Raw genomic sequence first — 20,934 nt, forward strand, 5'->3', positions numbered from 1 at the left:
TGATTTGGCGAAACCTACCTTTAACAATAAGAGTGTGACTTTGAATACGGTCTTGTTTTTGTTTCCGTTTCTTGTTTACGAGGAAGTTTTCCAACTCAACAAACATGGATGATTTACATAGAATAATGTTACCGTAACATCTCCACCTCGCGATGCAATGTTTAAAAAGTCACTTTACGGAAATAACGGAGCCGAATTTTCTGTTTATTTTTTGTTGAAGTTCCGTTTTTGGTCAGCTGATTATATTGGAAGGTGGTCAGTATGTAGAATTGAATTTTTAAGATTGGGTTTTTCTCCTATATTTCCATGTATGTGTTTTCTTAGAATTGCTTCACACTATATCATTTGTTACTATGGATGGGTTGACCATGATTTCTTGTTGGTGAAAAGTCGGTCAAGTTGTCTAATGCCAATTTCTATTATTTTTTGTATATGTCTACCGTAGTCATGGTCTTTCTGATAAACCAATGCTTCCCCCGGAATATACGATTTGTTCGGATTCAGTACTCAAATGTATTGTTAGTAATGGCTTATCTTGTCATGCCTATCATTGTGTCAGGTTTTATAATGTGGCATGCTGACTGTGTCATTCTTCCTACAAACTGATGGTCAGAATCTGCATCATATATTCAATGTATTACTTTCTGTGTTCCATATGGTGGCTAGCACGATGTTTAACGGGACGAAAAGACGACGATTTTCGTTTTATGAGGCGAAATAACGATAATGCACATACCAGTCACCATATAGTTCCACACTGACACTATCAGTCACCTATGATTCTTAAAGGCGTGGTTTGTGCAAGTAGTCTTTCGACGACGCCATAATTCATTTCTACTAAAATTGCGACCATTCCAGCGTTCTCCATGATGTCCAGTTTTCCACAAGATGTATAGGCTGAACACGGTTCTAGTGTCTTTAACACAGCTGTAAGCCAAAAATGACATCCCATTTGCTCGAACTCTTTTAGGCGAAACAGTGGGAGTTCCCATCATTGATTCCCTTCATTGATGATGCTACCAAAATGTATTCCTGATAAAATCGGTTCGGTTCATCGAGAACACTTTATTCTAAAGGTGGCATTGTCTTTATTAACAGTTTGTGCCATTGAATATGAACAAATGAACAATTACTCTTCTAATTCAAATTTATCAAACTATTCTCCATTCTATTTACATTTGCACATTTGCATAGTAGTAGGCCTATATATGAACATTGTTTGTAATTAAGCGTCTCACTTATATTACGTGTAAGGCATTTGTAGGACTGGTTAGATATGTAATTAAGCGTCTCACTTATATTACGTGTAAGGCATTTGTAGGACTGGTTAGATTTGTAATTAAGTGTCTCACTTATATTACGTGTAAGGCATTTGTAGGACTGGTTTAGATTTGCAATTCACTTATATTACGTGTAAGGCATTTGTAGGACTGGTTAGATTTGTAATTAAGCGTCTCACTTATATTACGTGTAAGGCATTTGTAGGACTGGTTAGATTTGTAATTAAGCGTCTCACTTATATTACGTGTAAGGCATTTGTAGGACTGGTTAGATTTGTAATTAAGCGTCTCACTTATATTACGTGTAAGGCATTTGTAGGACTGGTTAGATTTGTAATTCACTTATATTACGTGTAAGGCATTTGTAGGACTGGTTAGATTTGTAATTCACTTATATTACGTGTAAGGCATTTGTAGGACTGGTTAGATTTGTCATTAAGCGTCTCACTTATATTACGTGTAAGGCATTTGTAGGACTGGTTAGATTTGTAATTAAGCGTCTCACTTATATTACGTGTAAGGCATTTGTAGGACTGGTTAGATTTGTAATTAAGCGTCTCACTTATATTACGTGTAAGGCATTTGTAGGACTGGTTAGATTTGTAATTAAGCGTCTCACTTATTATTACGTGTAAGGCATTTGTAGGACTGGTTAGATATGTAATTAAGCGTCTCACTTATATAACGTGTAAGGCATTTGTAGGACTGGTTAGATTTGTAATTCACTTATATTACGTGTAAGGCATTTGTAGGACTGGTTAGATTTGTAATTAAGCGTCTCACTTATATAACGTGTAAGGTATTTGTAGGACTGGTTAGATTTGTAATTCATTTATATTACGTGTAAGGCATTTGTAGGACTGGTTAGATATGTAATTAAGCGTCTCACTTATATTACGTGTAAGGCATTTGTAGGACTGGTTAGATATGTAATTAAGCGTCTCACTTATATTACGTGTAAGGCATTTGTAGGACTGGTTAGATTTGTAATTAAGCTTCTCACTTATATTACGTGTAAGGCATTTGTAGGACTGGTTAGATTTGTAATTAAGAGTCTCTCTTATATTACGTGTAAGGCATTTGTAGGACTGGTTAGATATGTAATTAAGAGTCTCACTTATATTACGTGTAAGGCATTTGTAGGACTGGTTAGATTTGTAATTAAGCGTCTCACTTATATTACGTGTAAGGCATTTGTAGGACTGGTTAGATTTGTAATTAAGTGTCTCACTTATATTACGTGTAAGGCATTTGTAGGACTGGTTAGATTTGTAATTAAGCTTCTCACTTATAATACGTGTAAGGTATTTGTAGGACTGGTTAGATTTGTAATTAAACGTCTCACTTATATTACGTGTAAGGCATTTGTAGGACTGGTTAGATTTGTAATTAAGCGTCTCACTTATATTACGTGTAAGGCATTTGTAGGACTGGTTAGATTTGTAATTCACTTATATTACGTGTAAGGCTTTTGTAGGACTGGTTAGATTTGTCATTAAGCGTCTCACTTATATTACGTGTAAGGCATTTGTAGGACTGGTTAGATTTGTAATTCACTTATATTACGTGTAAGGCATTTGTAGGACTGGTTAGATTTGTCATTAAGCGTCTCACTTATATTACGCGTAAGGCATTTGTAGGACTGGTTAGATTTGTAATTAAGAGTCTCACTTATGTTACGTGTAAGGCATTTGTAGGACTGGTTAGATATGTAATTAAAGGTCTCACTTATATAACGTGTAAGGCATTTGTAGGACTGGTTAGATATGTAATTAAGTGTCTCACTTATATTACGTGTAAGGCATTTGTAGGACTGGTTAGATTTGTCATTAAGCGTCTCACTTATATTACGTGTAAGGCATTTGTAGGACTGGTTAGATTTGTAATTAAGCGTCTCACTTATATTACGTGTAAGGCATTTGTAGGACTGGTTAGATTTGTAATTCACTTATATTACGTGTAAGGCATTTGTAGGACTGGTTAGATTTGTAATTAAGAGTCTCACTTATGTTACGTGTAAGGCATTTGTAGGACTGGTTAGATATGTAATTAAAGGTCTCACTTATATAACGTGTAAGGCATTTGTAGGACTGGTTAGATTTGTAATTAAGCGTCTCACTTATATTACGTGTAAGGCATTTGTAGGACTGGTTAGATTTGTAATTAAGCGTCTCACTTATATTACGTGTAAGGCATTTGTAGGACTGGTTAGATTTGTAATTAAGCGTCTCACTTATATTACGTGTAAGGCATTTGTAGGACTGGTTAGATTTGTAATTCACTTATATTACGTGTAAGGTATTTGTAGGACTGGTTAGATTTGACTGTGTCTTGACATTAAGGGTCTAAGCTATTTTACGTGTAAAATACTGTGTCAGGAGAACTTATATGTGAACATTTCTGGTAATTAAGCGCCAAGTACTCGAGCTTAAATCTGAACAGTGTTTATAATTAAATGTCTGACTAATATTACGTGTACCGATAGAAAATTTGATAGGGGGGCTTATATGTGAACATTTCCGGTAATTAAGTATTTAGTACGTCACAAGCTTGTGACGTGTATTTTGTATCAGGGTGTCTATCGATACAAGTCTGCGTTTCTATCAACAATTTACTAAACATCATTAGTGTGATGATACCTTACTAACAGTGATTACCATGGAGCTTATCCTGTGTTAGACAAGAGGGCGGGCCCCATCCCTGATGGGTCAGTACCTTATCACATATATAGGGGTGAACACTCTTGGTCCACTCTCCTACCGACCAACATCATGTCGTCCATATTCTTTGTGTTACTGCTAGTGCCTTCAGCAGGTAAGTGATGGTTTCATAGGTGGTCTTTTTACGGTGTCTTTTGTCATCAAACTTCATTCACCTGACCTTATAATATAGTGTATTTTAATGTCTCATATCCCGTATAGAAGATGGGTGAAGACAGGATTCAAACCTAGAACCTAGCATCAATGGTGGTTATATGTATAATGTATAATTTTCATTATTGTTTCGCATTATTTTGTCGAATTTTACATTTATTTATATATTTTCTATTCGCCTACAATTTTCAATGTGAGTTAAAATGCTACAAACAGGGTTTTATTTGAAAGGACTATGTATGGTTTGCCCCCCCCCCCTCCCAATTCTTCATTTGTTTAAAACTGTTATTCAGTATATAAATTGTTGGATTTTACATATCTTATATATCCCTAATTTAATTGAAATAATTATTTTAATAAATTAGGAAAATATGGAAAGTTTGACAATTTTGGCCCTTTTTATATAGGTTTTTGTTTTAAAAATCATAGAGCGCATCCTTAAACTAATTTCATATTTCTCCTAAATATGTATTTGAAGTGCAGACATATTCTCAGTAAATATAAAGTTTGTTCAAGGATGCACTCTTTAGTTTCACAGACAAAAATTAAGCGAAAATGGCCAAAATTTTCAAAATTTCCACATTTTCATAATGTATGCATATTTTGAATGGTTACCATGACAACTACATCTGCAAAATTAGAAAACATTTGTTATAGTTGAATCAGTGATATACTCAATATTTAATATACAACAAATTAATCATTAAATAACAGGTTGGAAAATTTGATGGCTTTGGGTTACAAAAAGGACCCAAACCATATATAGTCCTTTGAGAGAAAAGTAATATCGTGACGAAACTAATATGCATGTTATTGATAGACAGGTTTTTTGTGCATAAAACTCAATTAGGTTGAACAAGAAATATTGACATTACAAAATCATCGTAAAATTGGAATTTCAAAATTTAATACAAATGCAGTAACTGAATGGATGATAAACATAGTCAATTAAATTTTGAAATTTAACATAAAATTGTTTTGTTTCTATCTGCTTTTAATTATTATGTTCTCAAGAAGTTGCAGTCGTTGTGCTTTAAATATTTAGCAATATTGAAAAATATTCAATAAAAGATTAATACGTAACACAGTACCATTACAACTCCGCACTAAATTTTATTTTGAAATCGAACACAGAAATGTGTCGTTTTGCAAAGTGTTCAAAACCTCTTAATAAAGATTCACAAAGTGAAATATGTTAAGTCTTTTTAGGTGAAATATTGACAGAATATTTCCATTTATTTTTTCTCATATATCATAATGTAATCGATAACTAGTACAATATTGTGATTTTATCCATAATGGTTCACTATGTCTTTTTTCTGTGTAAGCGTTGTGTTTCAATATTTCTGATTTCCACTGTCAGTGTTCGTACACGTCAGTACTATTTCCATCTTATCTTTGTCCTACTCAGTCCTCAGTGTCCCCGTGTAAATAGGAGGCACTGGGCGTATAGATCAAATACCTTTATAACTAATTACCTAACGACTACTTAACCTCAACTTTGTTACCTTTATAACTAATTACCTACCGACTACTTAACATCAACTTTGTTATCTTTATAACTAATTACCTACCGACTACTAAACATCAACTTTTTTTACCTTTATAACTAATTACCTACCGACTACTTAACATCAACTTTGTTATCTTTATAACTAATTACCTAACGACTACTAAACATCAACTTTGTTACCTTTATAACTAATTACCTACCGACTACTTAACATCAACTTTTTTTACCTTTATAACTAATTACCTACCGACTACTTAACATCAACTTTGTTACCTTTATAACTAATTACCTACCGACTACTTAACATCAACTTTTTTTACCTTTATAACTAATTACCTACCGACTACTTAACATCAACTTTGTTACCTTTATAACTAATTACCTAACGACTACTTAACATCAACTTTGTTACCTTTATAACTAATTACCTACGACTACTTAACATCAACTTTGTTACCTTTATAACTAATTACCTAACGACTACTAAACATCAACTTTGTTACCTTTATAACTAATTACCTACCGACTACTTAACATCAACTTTGTTACCTTTATAACTAATTACCTACCGACTACTTAACATCAACTTTGTTACCTTTATAACTAATTACTTAACGACTACTTAACATCAACTTTGTTACCTTTATAACTAATTACCTACCGACTACTTAACATCAACTTTTGTTACCTTTATAACTAATTACCTACCGACTACTTACATCAACTTTGTTACCTTTATAACTAATTACCTACCGACTACTTACATCAACTTTGTTACCTTTATAACTAATTACCTACCGACTACTTACATCAACTTTGATACCTTTATAACTAATTACCTAACGACTACTTAACATCAACTTTGTTACCTTTATAACTAATTACCTAACGACTACTAACATCAACTTTGTTACCTTTATAACTAATTACCTAACGACTACTTAACATCAACTTTGTTACCTTTATAACTAATTACCTACCGACTACTTAACATCAACTTTGTTACCTTTATAACTAATTACCTACCGACTACTTAACATCAACTTTGTTACCTTTATAACTAATTACCTAACGACTACTAACATCAACTTTGTTACCTTTATAACTAATTACCTAACGACTACTTAACATCAACTTTGTTACCTTTATAACTAATTACCTAACGACTACTTAACATCAACTTTGTTACCTTTATAACTAATTACCTAACGACTACTAAACATCAACTTTGTTACCTTTATAACTAATTACCTAACGACTACTTAACATCAACTTTGTTACCTTTATAACTAATTACCTACCGACTACTTAACATCAACTTTGTTACCTTTATAACTAATTACCTAACGACTACTTAACATCAACTTTGTTACCTTTATAACTAATTACCTACGACTACTACATCAACTTTTACCTTTATAACTAATTACACGACTACTTAACATCAACTTTGTTACCTTTATAACTAATTACCTACGACTACTTAACATCAACTTTGTTACCTTTATAACTAATTACCTAACGACTACTTAACATCAACTTTGTTACCTTTATAACTAATTACCTACGACTACTTAACATCAACTTTGTTACCTTTATAACTAATTACCTAACGACTACTTAAAATCAACTTTGTTACCTTTATAACTAATTACCTAACGACTACTTAACATCAACTTTGTTACCTTTATAACTAATTACCTAACGACTACTTAACATCAACTTTGTTACCTTTATAACTAATTACCTAACGACTACTTACTCAACTTTGTACTTTATAACTAATTACCTACGACTATACATCAACTTTGTTACCTTTATAACTAATTACCTAACGACTACTTAACATCAACTTTGTTACCTTTATAACTAATTACCTAACGACTACTTAACATCAACTTTGTTACCTTTATAACTAATTACCTAACGACTACTTAACATCAACTTTGTTACCTTTATAACTAATTACCTAACGACTACTTAACATCAACTTTGTTACCTTTATAACTAATTACCTAACGACTACTTAACATCAACTTTGTTACCTTTATAACTAATTACCTAACGACTACTTAACATCAACTTTGTTACCTTTATAACTAATTACCTAACGACTACTTAACATCAACTTTGTTACCTTTATAACTAATTACCTAACGACTACTTAACATCAACTTTGTTACCTTTATAACTAATTACCTAACGACTACTTAACATCAACTTTGTTACCTTTATAACTAATTACTTAACGACTACTTAACATCAACTTTGTTACCTTTATAACTTATTACTTAACGACTACTTAACATCAACTTTGTTACCTTTATAACTAATTACCTAACGACTACTTAACATCAACTTTGTTACCTTTATAACTAATTACCTAACGACTACTTAACATCAACTTTGTTACCTTATATTACTAACTTAACTTTTAACTAATTACTACGACTACTTAACATCAACTTTGTTACCTTTATAACTAATTACCTAACGACTACTTAACATCAACTTTGTTACCTTTATAACTAATTACCTACCGACTACTAAACATCAACTTTGTTACCTTTATAACTAATTACCTAACGACTACTTAACATCAACTTTGTTACCTTTATAACTAATTACCTACCGACTACTTAACATCAACTTTGTTACCTTTATAACTAATTACCTACCGACTACTTAACATCAACTTTGTTACCTTTATAACTAATTACCTAACGACTACTTAACATCAACTTTGTTACCTTTATAACTAATTACCTACCGACTACTTAACATCAACTTTGTTACCTTTATAACTAATTACTTAACGACTACTTAACATCAACTTTGTTACCTTTATAACTAATTACCTAACGACTACTAACATCAACTTTGTTACCTTTATAACTAATTACCTAACGACTACTAACATCAACTTTGTTACCTTTATAACTAATTACCTACCGACTACTTAACATCAACTTTGTTACCTTTATAACTAATTACCTAACGACTACTTAACATCAACTTTGTTACCTTTATAACTAATTACCTAACGACTACTTAACATCAACTTTGTTACCTTTATAACTAATTACCTAACGACTACTTAACATCAACTTTGTTACCTTTATAACTAATTACCTACCGACTACTAAACATCAACTTTGTTACCTTTATAACTAATTACCTAACGACTACTTAACATCAACTTTGTTACCTGTATAACTAATTACCTACCGACTACTTAACATCAACTTTGTTACCTTTATAACTAATTACCTAACGACTACTTAACATCAACTTTGTTACCTTTATAACTAATTACCTACCGACTACTTAACATCAACTTTGTTACCTTTATAACTAATTACCTAACGACTACTTAACATCAACTTTGTTACCTTTATAACTAATTACCTAACGACTACTTAACATCAACTTTGTTACCTTTATAACTAATTACCTAACGACTACTTAACATCAACTTTGTTACCTTTATAACTAATTACCTACCGACTACTAAACATCAACTTTGTTACCTTTATAACTAATTACCTACCGACTACTTAACATCAACTTTGTTACCTTTATAACTAATTACCTAACGACTACTTAACATCAACTTTGTTACCTTTATAACTAATTACCTAACGACTACTTAACATCAACTTTGTTACCTTTATAACTAATTACCTACGACTACTTAACATCAACTTTGTTACCTTTATAACTAATTACCTACCGACTACTAAACATCAACTTTGTTACCTTTATAACTAATTACCTACCGACTACTTAACATCAACTTTGTTACCTTTATAACTAATTACCTAACGACTACTTAACATCAACTTTGTTACCTTTATAACTAATTACCTACCGACTACTAACATCAACTTTGTTACCTTTATAACTAATTACCTACCGACTACTTAACATCAACTTTGTTACCTTTATAACTAATTACCTAACGACTACTTAACATCAACTTTGTTACCTTTATAACTAATTACCTAACGACTACTTAACATCAACTTTGTTACCTTTATAACTAATTACCTACCGACTACTTAACATCAACTTTGTTACCTTTATAACTAATTACCTAACGACTACTAAACATCAACTTTGATACCTTTATAACTAATTACCTAACGACTACTTAATATCAACTTTGTTACCTTTATAACTAATTACCTACCGACTACTTAACATCAACTTTGTTACCTTTATAACTAATTACCTAACGAATACTTTATAACATCAACTTTGTTACCTTTATAACTAATTACCTACCGACTACTAAACATCAACTTTGTTACCTTTATAACTAATTACCTAACGACTACTTAACATCAACTTTGTTACCTTTATAACTAATTACCTAACGACTACTTAACATCAACTTTGTTACCTTTATAACTAATTACCTAACGACTACTTAACATCAACTTTGTTACCTTTATAACTAATTACCTACCGACTACTAAACATCAACTTTGTTACCTTTATAACTAATTACCTACCGACTACTAAACATCAACTTTGTTACCTTTATAACTAATTACCTAACGACTACTTAACATCAACTTTGTTACCTTTATAACTAATTACTAACGACTACTTAACATCAACTTTGTTACCTTTATAACTAATTACCTAACGACTACTTAACATCAACTTTGTTACCTTTATAACTAATTACCTAACGACTACTTAACATCAACTTTGTTACCTTTATAACTAATTACCTAACGACTACTTAACATCAACTTTGTTACCTTTATAACTAATTACCTAACGACTACTTAACATCAACTTTGTTACCTTTATAACTAATTACCTAACGACTACTTAACATCAACTTTGTTACCTTTATAACTAATTACCTAACGACTACTTAACATCAACTTTGTTACCTTTATAACTAATTACCTACCGACTACTTAACATCAACTTTGTTACCTTTATAACTAATTACCTAACGACTACTTAACATCAACTTTGTTACCTTTATAACTAATTACCTAACGACTACTTAACATCAACTTTGTTACCTTTATAACTAATTACCTACCGACTACTTAACATCAACTTTGTTACCTTTATAACTAATTACCTAACGACTACTTAACATCAACTTTGTTAACTTTTGAAACCTTTATAACTAATTACCTAACGACTACTTAACATCAACTTTGTTACCTTTATAACTAATTACCTACCGACTACTTAACATCAACTTTGTTACCTTTATAACTAATTACCTAACGACTACTTAACATCAACTTTGTTACCTTTATAACTAATTACCTAACGACTACTTAACATCAACTTTGTTACCTTTATAACTAATTACCTAACGACTACTTAACATCAACTTTGTTACCTTTATAACTAATTACCTAACGACTACTTAACATCAACTTTGTTACCTTTATAACTAATTACCTAACGACTACTTAACATCAACTTTGTTACCTTTATAACTAATTACCTAACGACTACTTAACATCAACTTTGTTACCTTTATAACTAATTACCTAACGACTACTTAACATCAACTTTGTTTTACGGTTTATAACTAATTACTTAACGACTACTTAACATCAACTTTGTTACCTTTATAACTAATTACCTACCGACTACTTAACATCAACTTTGTTACCTTTATAACTAATTACCTACCGACTACTTAACATCAACTTTGTTACCTTTATAACTAATTACCTACCGACTACTTAACATCAACTTTGTTACCTTTATAACTAATTACCTAACGACTACTTAACATCAACTTTGTTACCTTTATAACTAATTACCTAACGACTACTTAACATCAACTTTGTTACCTTTATAACTAATTACCTAACGACTACTTAACATCAACTTTGTTACCTTTTATACTAATTACTTAACTATACTACGTACTAACATCAACTTTGTTACCTTTATAACTAATTACCTAACGACTACTTAACATCAACTTTGTTACCTTTATAACTAATTACTGATACTTACACATAAGACATCACTTTGTTACCTTTATAACTAATTACCTAACGACTACTTAACATCAACTTTGTTACCTTTATAACTAATTACCTAACGACTACTTAACATCAACTTTGTTACCTTTATAACTAATTAACTAACACTACTTAACATAACATCAACTTTGTTACCTTTATAACTAATTACCTAACGACTACTTAACATCAACTTTGTTACCTTTATAACTAATTACCTACCGACTACTTAACATCAACTTTGTTACCTTTATAACTAATTACCTACCGACTACTAAACATCAACTTTGTTACCTTTAGAACTAATTACCTACCGACTACTTAACATCAACTTTGTTACCTTTATAACTAATTATCTACCGACTACTAAACATCAACTTTGAAACCTTTATAACTAATTACCTAACGACTACTTAACATCAACTTTGTTACCTTTATAACTTATTACTTAACGACTACTTAACATCAACTTTGTTACCTTTATAACTAATTACCTAACGACTACTAACATCAACTTTGTTACCTTTATAACTAATTAACTAACGACTACTTAACATCAACTTTGTTACCTTTATAACTAATTACCTACCGACTACTTAACATCAACTTTGTTACCTTTATAACTAATTACCTACCGACTACTTAACATCAACTTTGTTACCTTTATAACTAATTACCTAACGACTACTTAACATCAACTTTGTTACCTTTATAACTAATTACCTACCGACTACTTAACATCAACTTTGTTACCTTTATAACTAATTACTTAACGACTACTTAACATCAACTTTGTTACCTTTATAACTAATTAACTAACGACTACTTAACATCAACTTTTTTTACCTTTATAACTAATTACCTACCGACTACTTAACTTCAACTTTGTTACCTTTAGAACTAATTACCTAACGACTACTTAACATCAACTTTATTACCTTTATAACTAATTACCTAACGACTACTTAACATCAACTTTGTTACCTTTAGAACTTATTACCTACCGACTACTTAACATCAATTTTGTTACCTTTATAATTTATTACCTAACGACAACTAAACATCAACTTTGTTACCTTTAGAACTAATTACCTAACGACTACTTAACATCAACTTTGATACCTTTATAACTAATTACCTAACGACTACTAAACATCAACTTCGATATCTTGGTCACTTCCATGTAAACCCCTAATGTACATACATGCTGAATTTGTATAAATACTGGTATAAAGTAAAAGAAAATTATATTATTAATTATCAATTATCTACATAGGAAATACTCGCAATGTTGTCTCCTATTATATTCCTTTTGCAGGGACCTTCTAGAATCACCTTTAAGTATATCAGTATATCACACTTTTTTTTCTCTTTTGATTTAGATTATTTGATAGGATCGATTTTAACAATCAGATTAAATAAAAATTGCTACAATGGAAATGGTCGACAGCAACTATGATATCCCCAGTCTGTGTTTTATTATGACCCTTACTCTACAGTTTCAGTCCTGTACTACAACTGTATTGGAAACTATAATATCCCCTGTGTGTGTTTTACAATGACCTTCACCCTTCCGTTTTAGTCCTGAACTACAACTGTGTTAGTAACTATGGTTCTATGACCCTTACTCTCCTTTTCTGTCCTCTGTTGAAACTATATTGTAACTATGATATAATGACCGTTATCGTCCTTTTCAGTCCTGTGTTACAATTGTATTGGTAACTATGATTCTATGACCTTAACCCTTGCATTCCAGTGCTGTGTTACAACTGTATTGGACGGAACAACGGTAACTATGAGATTGGCTGTCGGTCCTATCTGATCTGTAAAGACGGACAACCAGAGATCCACGACTGTCCCAGGAATGCCACCCACTTTACAGTGTACGATAACCGTACCCAACAATGTGCCGAGTACGTATGTTTACAGAGAGCTGTCTTTACAATCGCAAAATCCTTTGTTTGCTTAGACGTGTTTATAGTACCTACCATTTAACAATAGGTAACCATATCATGTCCACCCGGACCAAAGATGTATTATCACAATATTGAATTTTTTTTTATGCTATTCAGATATAAAATATCATTTACCGATGACCAATGTAATACTGGATTTGTTTAATGTCAAATGCTTGTATTTATGTCTTATGACAGGTTCTATTTCCAGTAAGTTTTACTATATTTGCGTAAATTTCCAACATACACATCAATTATAAATTGTACACCTACAAAAAGTATATGAATGAGTATAATTGAAGTTGTATATCATTTTCAGTCCATTAAGTGTAATGCATCCATGTGGTGTGCTGCGGGACTGCTCCGCGGTCAAGGACGGTCGGTACCCGGATGAAGAAGAACACTGTCTGTCATTTTACACGTGTTATGCGGGGAAATTCCTTGGACATAACTTTTGCCCAAAAGGTAAATCAAATATTTTTCTCTTATTTTTGGGGGTTTTTGACCACACAATGAACTTTCTCTCCTACCAATGGAAGTAGTACCAAAAACCCCATGTGAGCAAGTCATACGGTGCATTTTACATATAATGTTTACAGTCGGGTATTTTGTAGTGTTACAATCATGTTTTTGTAAAAGAGCAGTATTTCATACAAATGATTATTTATCGAATTATTTTCCTTCAATTGTCATCATAAATATATGCAGTAAATATCTGCATTTTTTCAATCGAGTAAAATATGAATGTATCTGAAATCTTTGCACTATTAGTATCAGACTGACATTTTCATAATCAAAACTTCAAAATTCGTTGTTGTTTTCAATATTTGTAAAAAAAATTATAGCGATTTAAACATGAATATTTCTCTGATTTTACATAGGTCTGGTATTTGACTCTACACAAGGGACATGCAATTGGGAAAATGCTGTCCCACCACCTTGCGGAAGTTTGAGAGTAACTACACCGTAGAAGAAAGAATGAATAATATTATTAAGATATTTATGTTATACCATTACTATTAAAAACTAATATTAAGTAAGCATCGTTCTTATGTTTTTTTTATAATCAGATAATTCAATTTTTCAGTTCGTACCATTGTTAACAAACCGGAAGTCTATTTATAAATCGGAAGTCTATTTACTTCCCGATTTATGTCTTTCTACGGAACAGATACCTTGTAAGGTTCCTTTCGAATGTTTATGTTACGTTAGAATTCAGAATTATTCGAGTAGCTGTATATATGGATAACCTTTATTTAAATATTCCATGTAGAAGAAGCACCCACCTACATTGTAATTGATAAAACATCTTCGATTAAGCGTTGGTTGTCATATTTTGATATGCATTGGGGTGTAACATACATTGGGTGTTTTAGCATATCAAGTGATACGCGTTAGTGCACCATCGTTAGTGCACCATGATATATATTCTAGTACACCCAATGTATGTTATACACCAATGCATGTTAAAAAATATGACAAATCAATGCTCATATTTATATTCAAAGTGGTCATTATCATTTACAAAAAAAAGAAAGTAGATAAAAATAAAGCATGAAAAAACTGTATACGTCTGTATACAGAAAAATATCAGTCGGCGGAACAGCCTAAGATTTGGTGGGAGATACTGAGTGGCACTGAGTGGCTTCCGGTATGTTGTCATTGACAACCGACTAAGCAACAACAGTAGATGAAATATTCCTATTGATAAACCAAATCTACAAAGATAAATACAACACGTCAATCCATTTCAAATATATCAATTAGAATATATTTTCATATTGATAAATTTTAAGATTTTGACATTTAAGCACTGACTATAACCCAGTGTTTTCATGGCCTCTTGAATTCTGATTTTGGTATTAGTGCGCCAGAGCCTAACTGACAATGTCAATATTGGAAAATAACATACTTTGGGCTAAGTAGCAACATATAGTTACGTTCAGTGGCAATGTAAATATTGATTGTTTTTTTTTTTTGTTTTATAAAAGGGTTCTGCCATCATTTCTGCAAATCTGGACGGGAAAAATCTCCGAGTCGAATTTCACAATATCTCATATAAAATCAACACCAATTTAAGATACCATTTATGAAACTGTTACCTAGTGACTTCATTCAGGTAATAGTTTTGTATATGGCATCATTGTAGCATGATCTGGAGTCTCCTAAATACCATGTCGAGTATTGGAGAGGACTTTGTGTCTTCTCTGTGTGTCCGCTGACAGGGGTTGCTTGGTCTGTGTATGCTTGTCATTATCTGGTATTGTTGAGAATCAGTTCCAGAAAGTCAAGATACTATATTCTTTAAAATAACTAAAACATTATCCATATTATTAATTACAACTGTTTCGGTAACCAAACATCTGTTAAATGTTAAATCGTATGGGTTGGTGGGATTCCGTTTTTAATGTTAAATATGGCCTCAGCCAAGGCTTCTTTGTTACAGTCAGTAGAACCAGTGGTTTACATAATGAAATGGATCACACACGCACCCTCTCCATCAAAATTAGTAACTACAGTACACAGTAAAATAATTGATGTCAGTGGTAACAAAATAACCGTGTTTAACATTCATCATAAAGAAACAAAAGCTAGCTTCACCATGTCCAATTTTTGAAATTCATTTCTTGATACCCAAGAATCGAATGAATAGATCTAAAGATAATTTGAATGACGTTTATGTGTGACAGCTGTCTGGAATTCTCCGGGAATTCCAACTAGGCGCGATAACATAGTGTATTATCAGAGAGGTCACACATAATCAAAATGGTGGTCCTGTTGGTGCTACTCTCGGCTATCGTTTACACAGGTGAGACCGACTGAAAGTCGTTTATATAGCTTCTATGGATGTTGGTATCAGTATTTGTATATGTCATAGTGTAGTAAATGTTGAAGGAATGTAAAATAAAATTTGATTGGTAGATCACTTAATGAGAACCGTCAATCCCACCACAAACTCTACAAAAGCACGTGATATATCACTTGATTTTAGGATAGAACTGCTTTCAGTGTTCACACCAGACAGAAAATACATGACACATGATTTTCAGGATTGGATAACTTTCAGTATTTTATATAAGGAATAGAAAAAATGCATATGGTGTTTCACATAACTTTCAAGATATGATAGTTTACGGTGTTTACATCCGCAAAACTATATAGTATATCACTTGATTTTCAAAGAAGGAAAGCTTTCTGTGTTTGTATGGGATCCGTAAATGCATATAAGTTATAGGTTGATTTTCTGGATAGGACAGCTTACGTCCTTTCATCATTATTGAATATCAAAACATGTATTTTGGTTATAATTCCTTCATAGTTCAAATATCAACTAAATGAAATCTCGTGTATTATTGATTATGGATACATGCAGAGTTATTCTTCCTGAATAGTTTATTTTCATGTTTTATGTTTCCCGGAGAGTTCGGTTTTATGTTTACAAATTAGAATTCCCGGAGAGTTATCCTGGGTAGTTCCGGCATTGTGTTGTATGTTGATAAAGGTACGGCCTACCAATGTTCACCTCACTCTAACGCCACAGTGGAGATTGGGTGTCGTTCCTACTACAGTTGTGTAGATGGCCATGGCTCCATTGTCGACTGTACCCTAATTAACTCCGAATATGTCTACAACTCGGCTGTGGGGCATTGTGATGAGTATGGTGACATTTCTAAATGTTTGTTATATCAAATACTAGCTTTAACTATGATTTAAAAAGATCTACAAAACCTATGGCACTAATTGTTATAAGCAAAACATACACAATAGGTATATATGTCAATTTATATGCAATAAGTAGTACATGTATTTAACTTAATTTGGTTTTTAACCCAACTGATATTCGCATGCCGTATAACTAAACGTAATTTGCTGGTGGCTAGAGTCCACGAAAATTAATATAGCCGCAAAACTGTTCTGAATAAGGTAAAGTAGAACCATCGCAATCTAAATCGCTAAATCGACGTGTAAAATTAAAAACTCCTTAATGCGGAAATAAGTCGTAATGAAAATAGCTGGTTTTCAGTACCTATCTAAATATGCTTATTTTTTCTCAATTTCTACTCTTGAAAATTGTACTTGTTATAACCAATTACTGTTTTAATTGTTTTAACGAATTACTTTTTACTTTTTATAACGAATTACTTTTGTTCATTATTTAATCAGTCCTGCTAATGTGGCGCCACCCTGCGGTCAACAGAAAGATTGCTCGAACATGCCCGACCGGAAGTTTGCTGACGTAGACAACAACTGTACGAGTTACTACACGTGTTACAGACATAGTTTCTACGGTCACAACAACTGCTCTCCAGGTGCATTCACCTTTAAATAATTTCTCTTACACAACTTTGTTCCTATTTCAGACAATCATTATGTTACCAATACCTCCAATAGCTAAAATGTATCGGAATTTCGGATGTGGCTTACAAAGCATTATCATAAACATTGAGTGAATTTGCAACCTTGCAATTTTATATTTTATGAGTAGAACATAATATGTAGATTATCGCTATGTTGTTCTATCAAATATAATTTGCAAGAATAAAAATCACGTGATCAAGATCATGCAATGGTCACGCATGCACAAAATAAGCCGAATCGTCAAAACAAATACGACGATTTTAGTCGTGCGTTCCATTTGCAGATTCGTACCAGTTGTATCTATACGAATCTGCTGTATCTCAAATGGAACGCGCCGTACCAGCAGATTTGTACCGGTGTAACGTTGAAAATGGACCCCCGTTGAAAACTGACCTCGATTCATTTTTCAACGTTGAAAAATGACCCCGAAAACCGTTGAAAACTGAACATTAAGCGCACTTTTTACACGACTCGTTGAAAATAGACCTCATTGAAAAGTGACCACATCGGAACTCCTTTTTTTCACAACAACACTACACGACACAACAACACAACGAAACCACACAGCATCACACAGCACATCAACACACCAACAACACAACAACACTACACAACACAACACCACACAACAACACATCACACAACACAACAAAACACAACAAAATAACACAACATCACATTACACAACATCACACAACATAACATCACACAACACAACAACGCATTACACTAAACACAACATCACACAACACAAGATAACATTACACAACAACACGACACAACATCACAACAAAACATCACACAACACAACAACACAACCACACCACAACATACAACCACGCAACAACAAAATCCAACAACAACACAACAACACTACACAACAAAACATCACACAACACAGCACATCACACAACAGCACATCACACAACTAACACAAGAACACATCACACAACCACGTAACAACAACACAACACCACAGCAACGTAACACGCCTCACAACACAGCACAACATAACAATAAAACATCACACAGCAACACATAACACAACACACAACACAACCACAATACACAACCACACAACAACAATACAACACCACACAAAAACAACACAATTACACACAACACAACAGACAACAACACAACACAAAACACAGCCACACAGCATACAACTACACACAACACAACAACACATCAATAACACACACAACACAATAACATTACACAACCACACATAACAACACAACACACAACAACACACAACATAGCAACTCAACAACAACACACAAACACACAACCACAAAACAACACAACAACACAACACAACACAACCATACGCAGAACACAACATAATTGATCCATACGCAGATGTATAATACATGTATTCTTGTATTGCAGGGAATAAATATATATTAACAATTACTGAATACCTGACAAACGTAAAATCGTCGAAAATATAATCATAAAAAATCATTAGTACAAAATTTTCGAAAGACCATCCTTTGATAGTTTGCCAAGTTCATTTTTCAACAGTCATTTTTCAACAGACCTGCCGTTGAGAATTGACCCTAGATACTGTCAATTTTCAACGGCATGTTCAATTTTCAACGGCGTTCGGGGTCTGTTTTCAACGTTGAAAACTGACCCGGGGTCAATTTTCAACGGAGGTCCATTTTCAACGTTACACCGGCGCAAGTGGTTCGTTTTCAGAAGCGTCCCAGTTGTATCCAAGATGGCGGACTCGAGATTTTTCATTTCTGATCGAAATGATTTCTTTGTTGAAAACAAGACAGGAGATATTTATATTCGATCAAATTACATGAATTATTTATTTCAATGTATGCCGAAACTATTTAGGTATTACTTTTATTTCAATTTTATTGTTAACAACGAAATATCTTGGCTTTTATATTCGAATCGTATCTTTGATATGGGTGCCGCCATCATAGAAACATCCAAACGCGTTCCATTTGGCTGTGTCGTATCAAGTTAGTACAACTGGTACGAAACCGCAAATAAAACGCACGGTTAGTGTTCTCTATTTGACCATTGCGCACGAAATCAGCCTAAGACGGAAGGTATATAAGGTCGACAACATGCGTAATGTGGTAATATTGTGTTTTTAAGCTGACGTGTAATATCATGCCATGTAGATAAATGTCCATATATGAGTTTCCTTGTTTTAATCTACACAGGTCTGGTGTTTGACGAGAATCTACAGTCATGTAACTGGCCACGAAACGTGCCGCCACCTTGTGGGACAAAGACAGCTACGTAATGTTACGTCAGGGCTACACAATATCAACGTGATAAATTCTGTCATTGGGTTGTAGTTATAACGCAGCAGAAACGACTGTATTACATCTTTTTAACAGTACAAATAAAGTTGGACATTTCATAAATGTTTTGTTGTTTTAATGTAAGAAGTGTCTCGACAGTTTCTCAGTTGATGGGATTAAAAACAGGACTTCATATTGGCTATATATCAGCATATTAGCATTAACTACTACTGCTGCTACTGCTACTGATTAAGACGTCATGAATTATTCGAATATTTCGAATAGATATGTTTTATATGTTCTACCCTAAATAGACAATAGTCAAAAAGGGAGCAACATAATTGTTTCCATTTAGAAGATCTGATCACCAATTTCAACAGATATAAACTATCTCAAGATTAAGTTTAGCTTCTGTGTTTTAAAAATATCCCTGTACACTTCATAGCATATGTGCCTGAAATTTTGTTCGTCTTTCCTCGAAATCCTTTGTCAAAGAAAACGTCAAACTTCATTTATGTATTTAATTGATATTTAAAAAAATCGGATGAACCGTTTTTGATTAAAACGATAAAAAGAAATTATTGTAGCGGTGCTACAATTCTCTGGTAAGATTTCCATGTTAGTTCATTTTATCTGACCTCACATTTCCACTAACTTC

The 20,934-nt window shown here is 32.5% G+C and overlaps 2 protein-coding genes across 2 annotated transcripts; both read left to right on the plus strand.

Moving 5' to 3' along the window:
- The first annotated feature begins 3,949 nt into the window (after nt 1–3,949).
- Nucleotides 3,950–14,682, plus strand: LOC138332107 (uncharacterized). Its single transcript, XM_069280070.1, has 4 exons — nt 3,950–4,094; nt 13,443–13,599; nt 13,961–14,106; nt 14,523–14,682. The coding sequence occupies exons 1-4, from the start codon at nt 4,052–4,054 to the stop codon at nt 14,609–14,611; spliced, it is 435 nt and encodes a 144-aa protein (XP_069136171.1). The 5' UTR covers nt 3,950–4,051; the 3' UTR covers nt 14,612–14,682.
- Nucleotides 14,683–16,329: 1,647 nt separating this feature from the next.
- Nucleotides 16,330–20,399, plus strand: LOC138332108 (peritrophin-44-like). The gene is made up of 4 exons (XM_069280071.1): nt 16,330–16,450; nt 17,144–17,297; nt 17,806–17,951; nt 20,193–20,399. Exons 1-4 carry the CDS (start codon nt 16,408–16,410, stop codon nt 20,273–20,275), a joined length of 426 nt encoding a protein of 141 aa, XP_069136172.1. The 5' UTR covers nt 16,330–16,407; the 3' UTR covers nt 20,276–20,399.
- Nucleotides 20,400–20,934: the final 535 nt, after the last annotated feature.

Source organism: Argopecten irradians, chromosome 9 (genome assembly GCF_041381155.1).
Source record: "Argopecten irradians isolate NY chromosome 9, Ai_NY, whole genome shotgun sequence".
Lineage (NCBI taxonomy): Eukaryota > Metazoa > Mollusca > Bivalvia > Pectinida > Pectinidae > Argopecten > Argopecten irradians.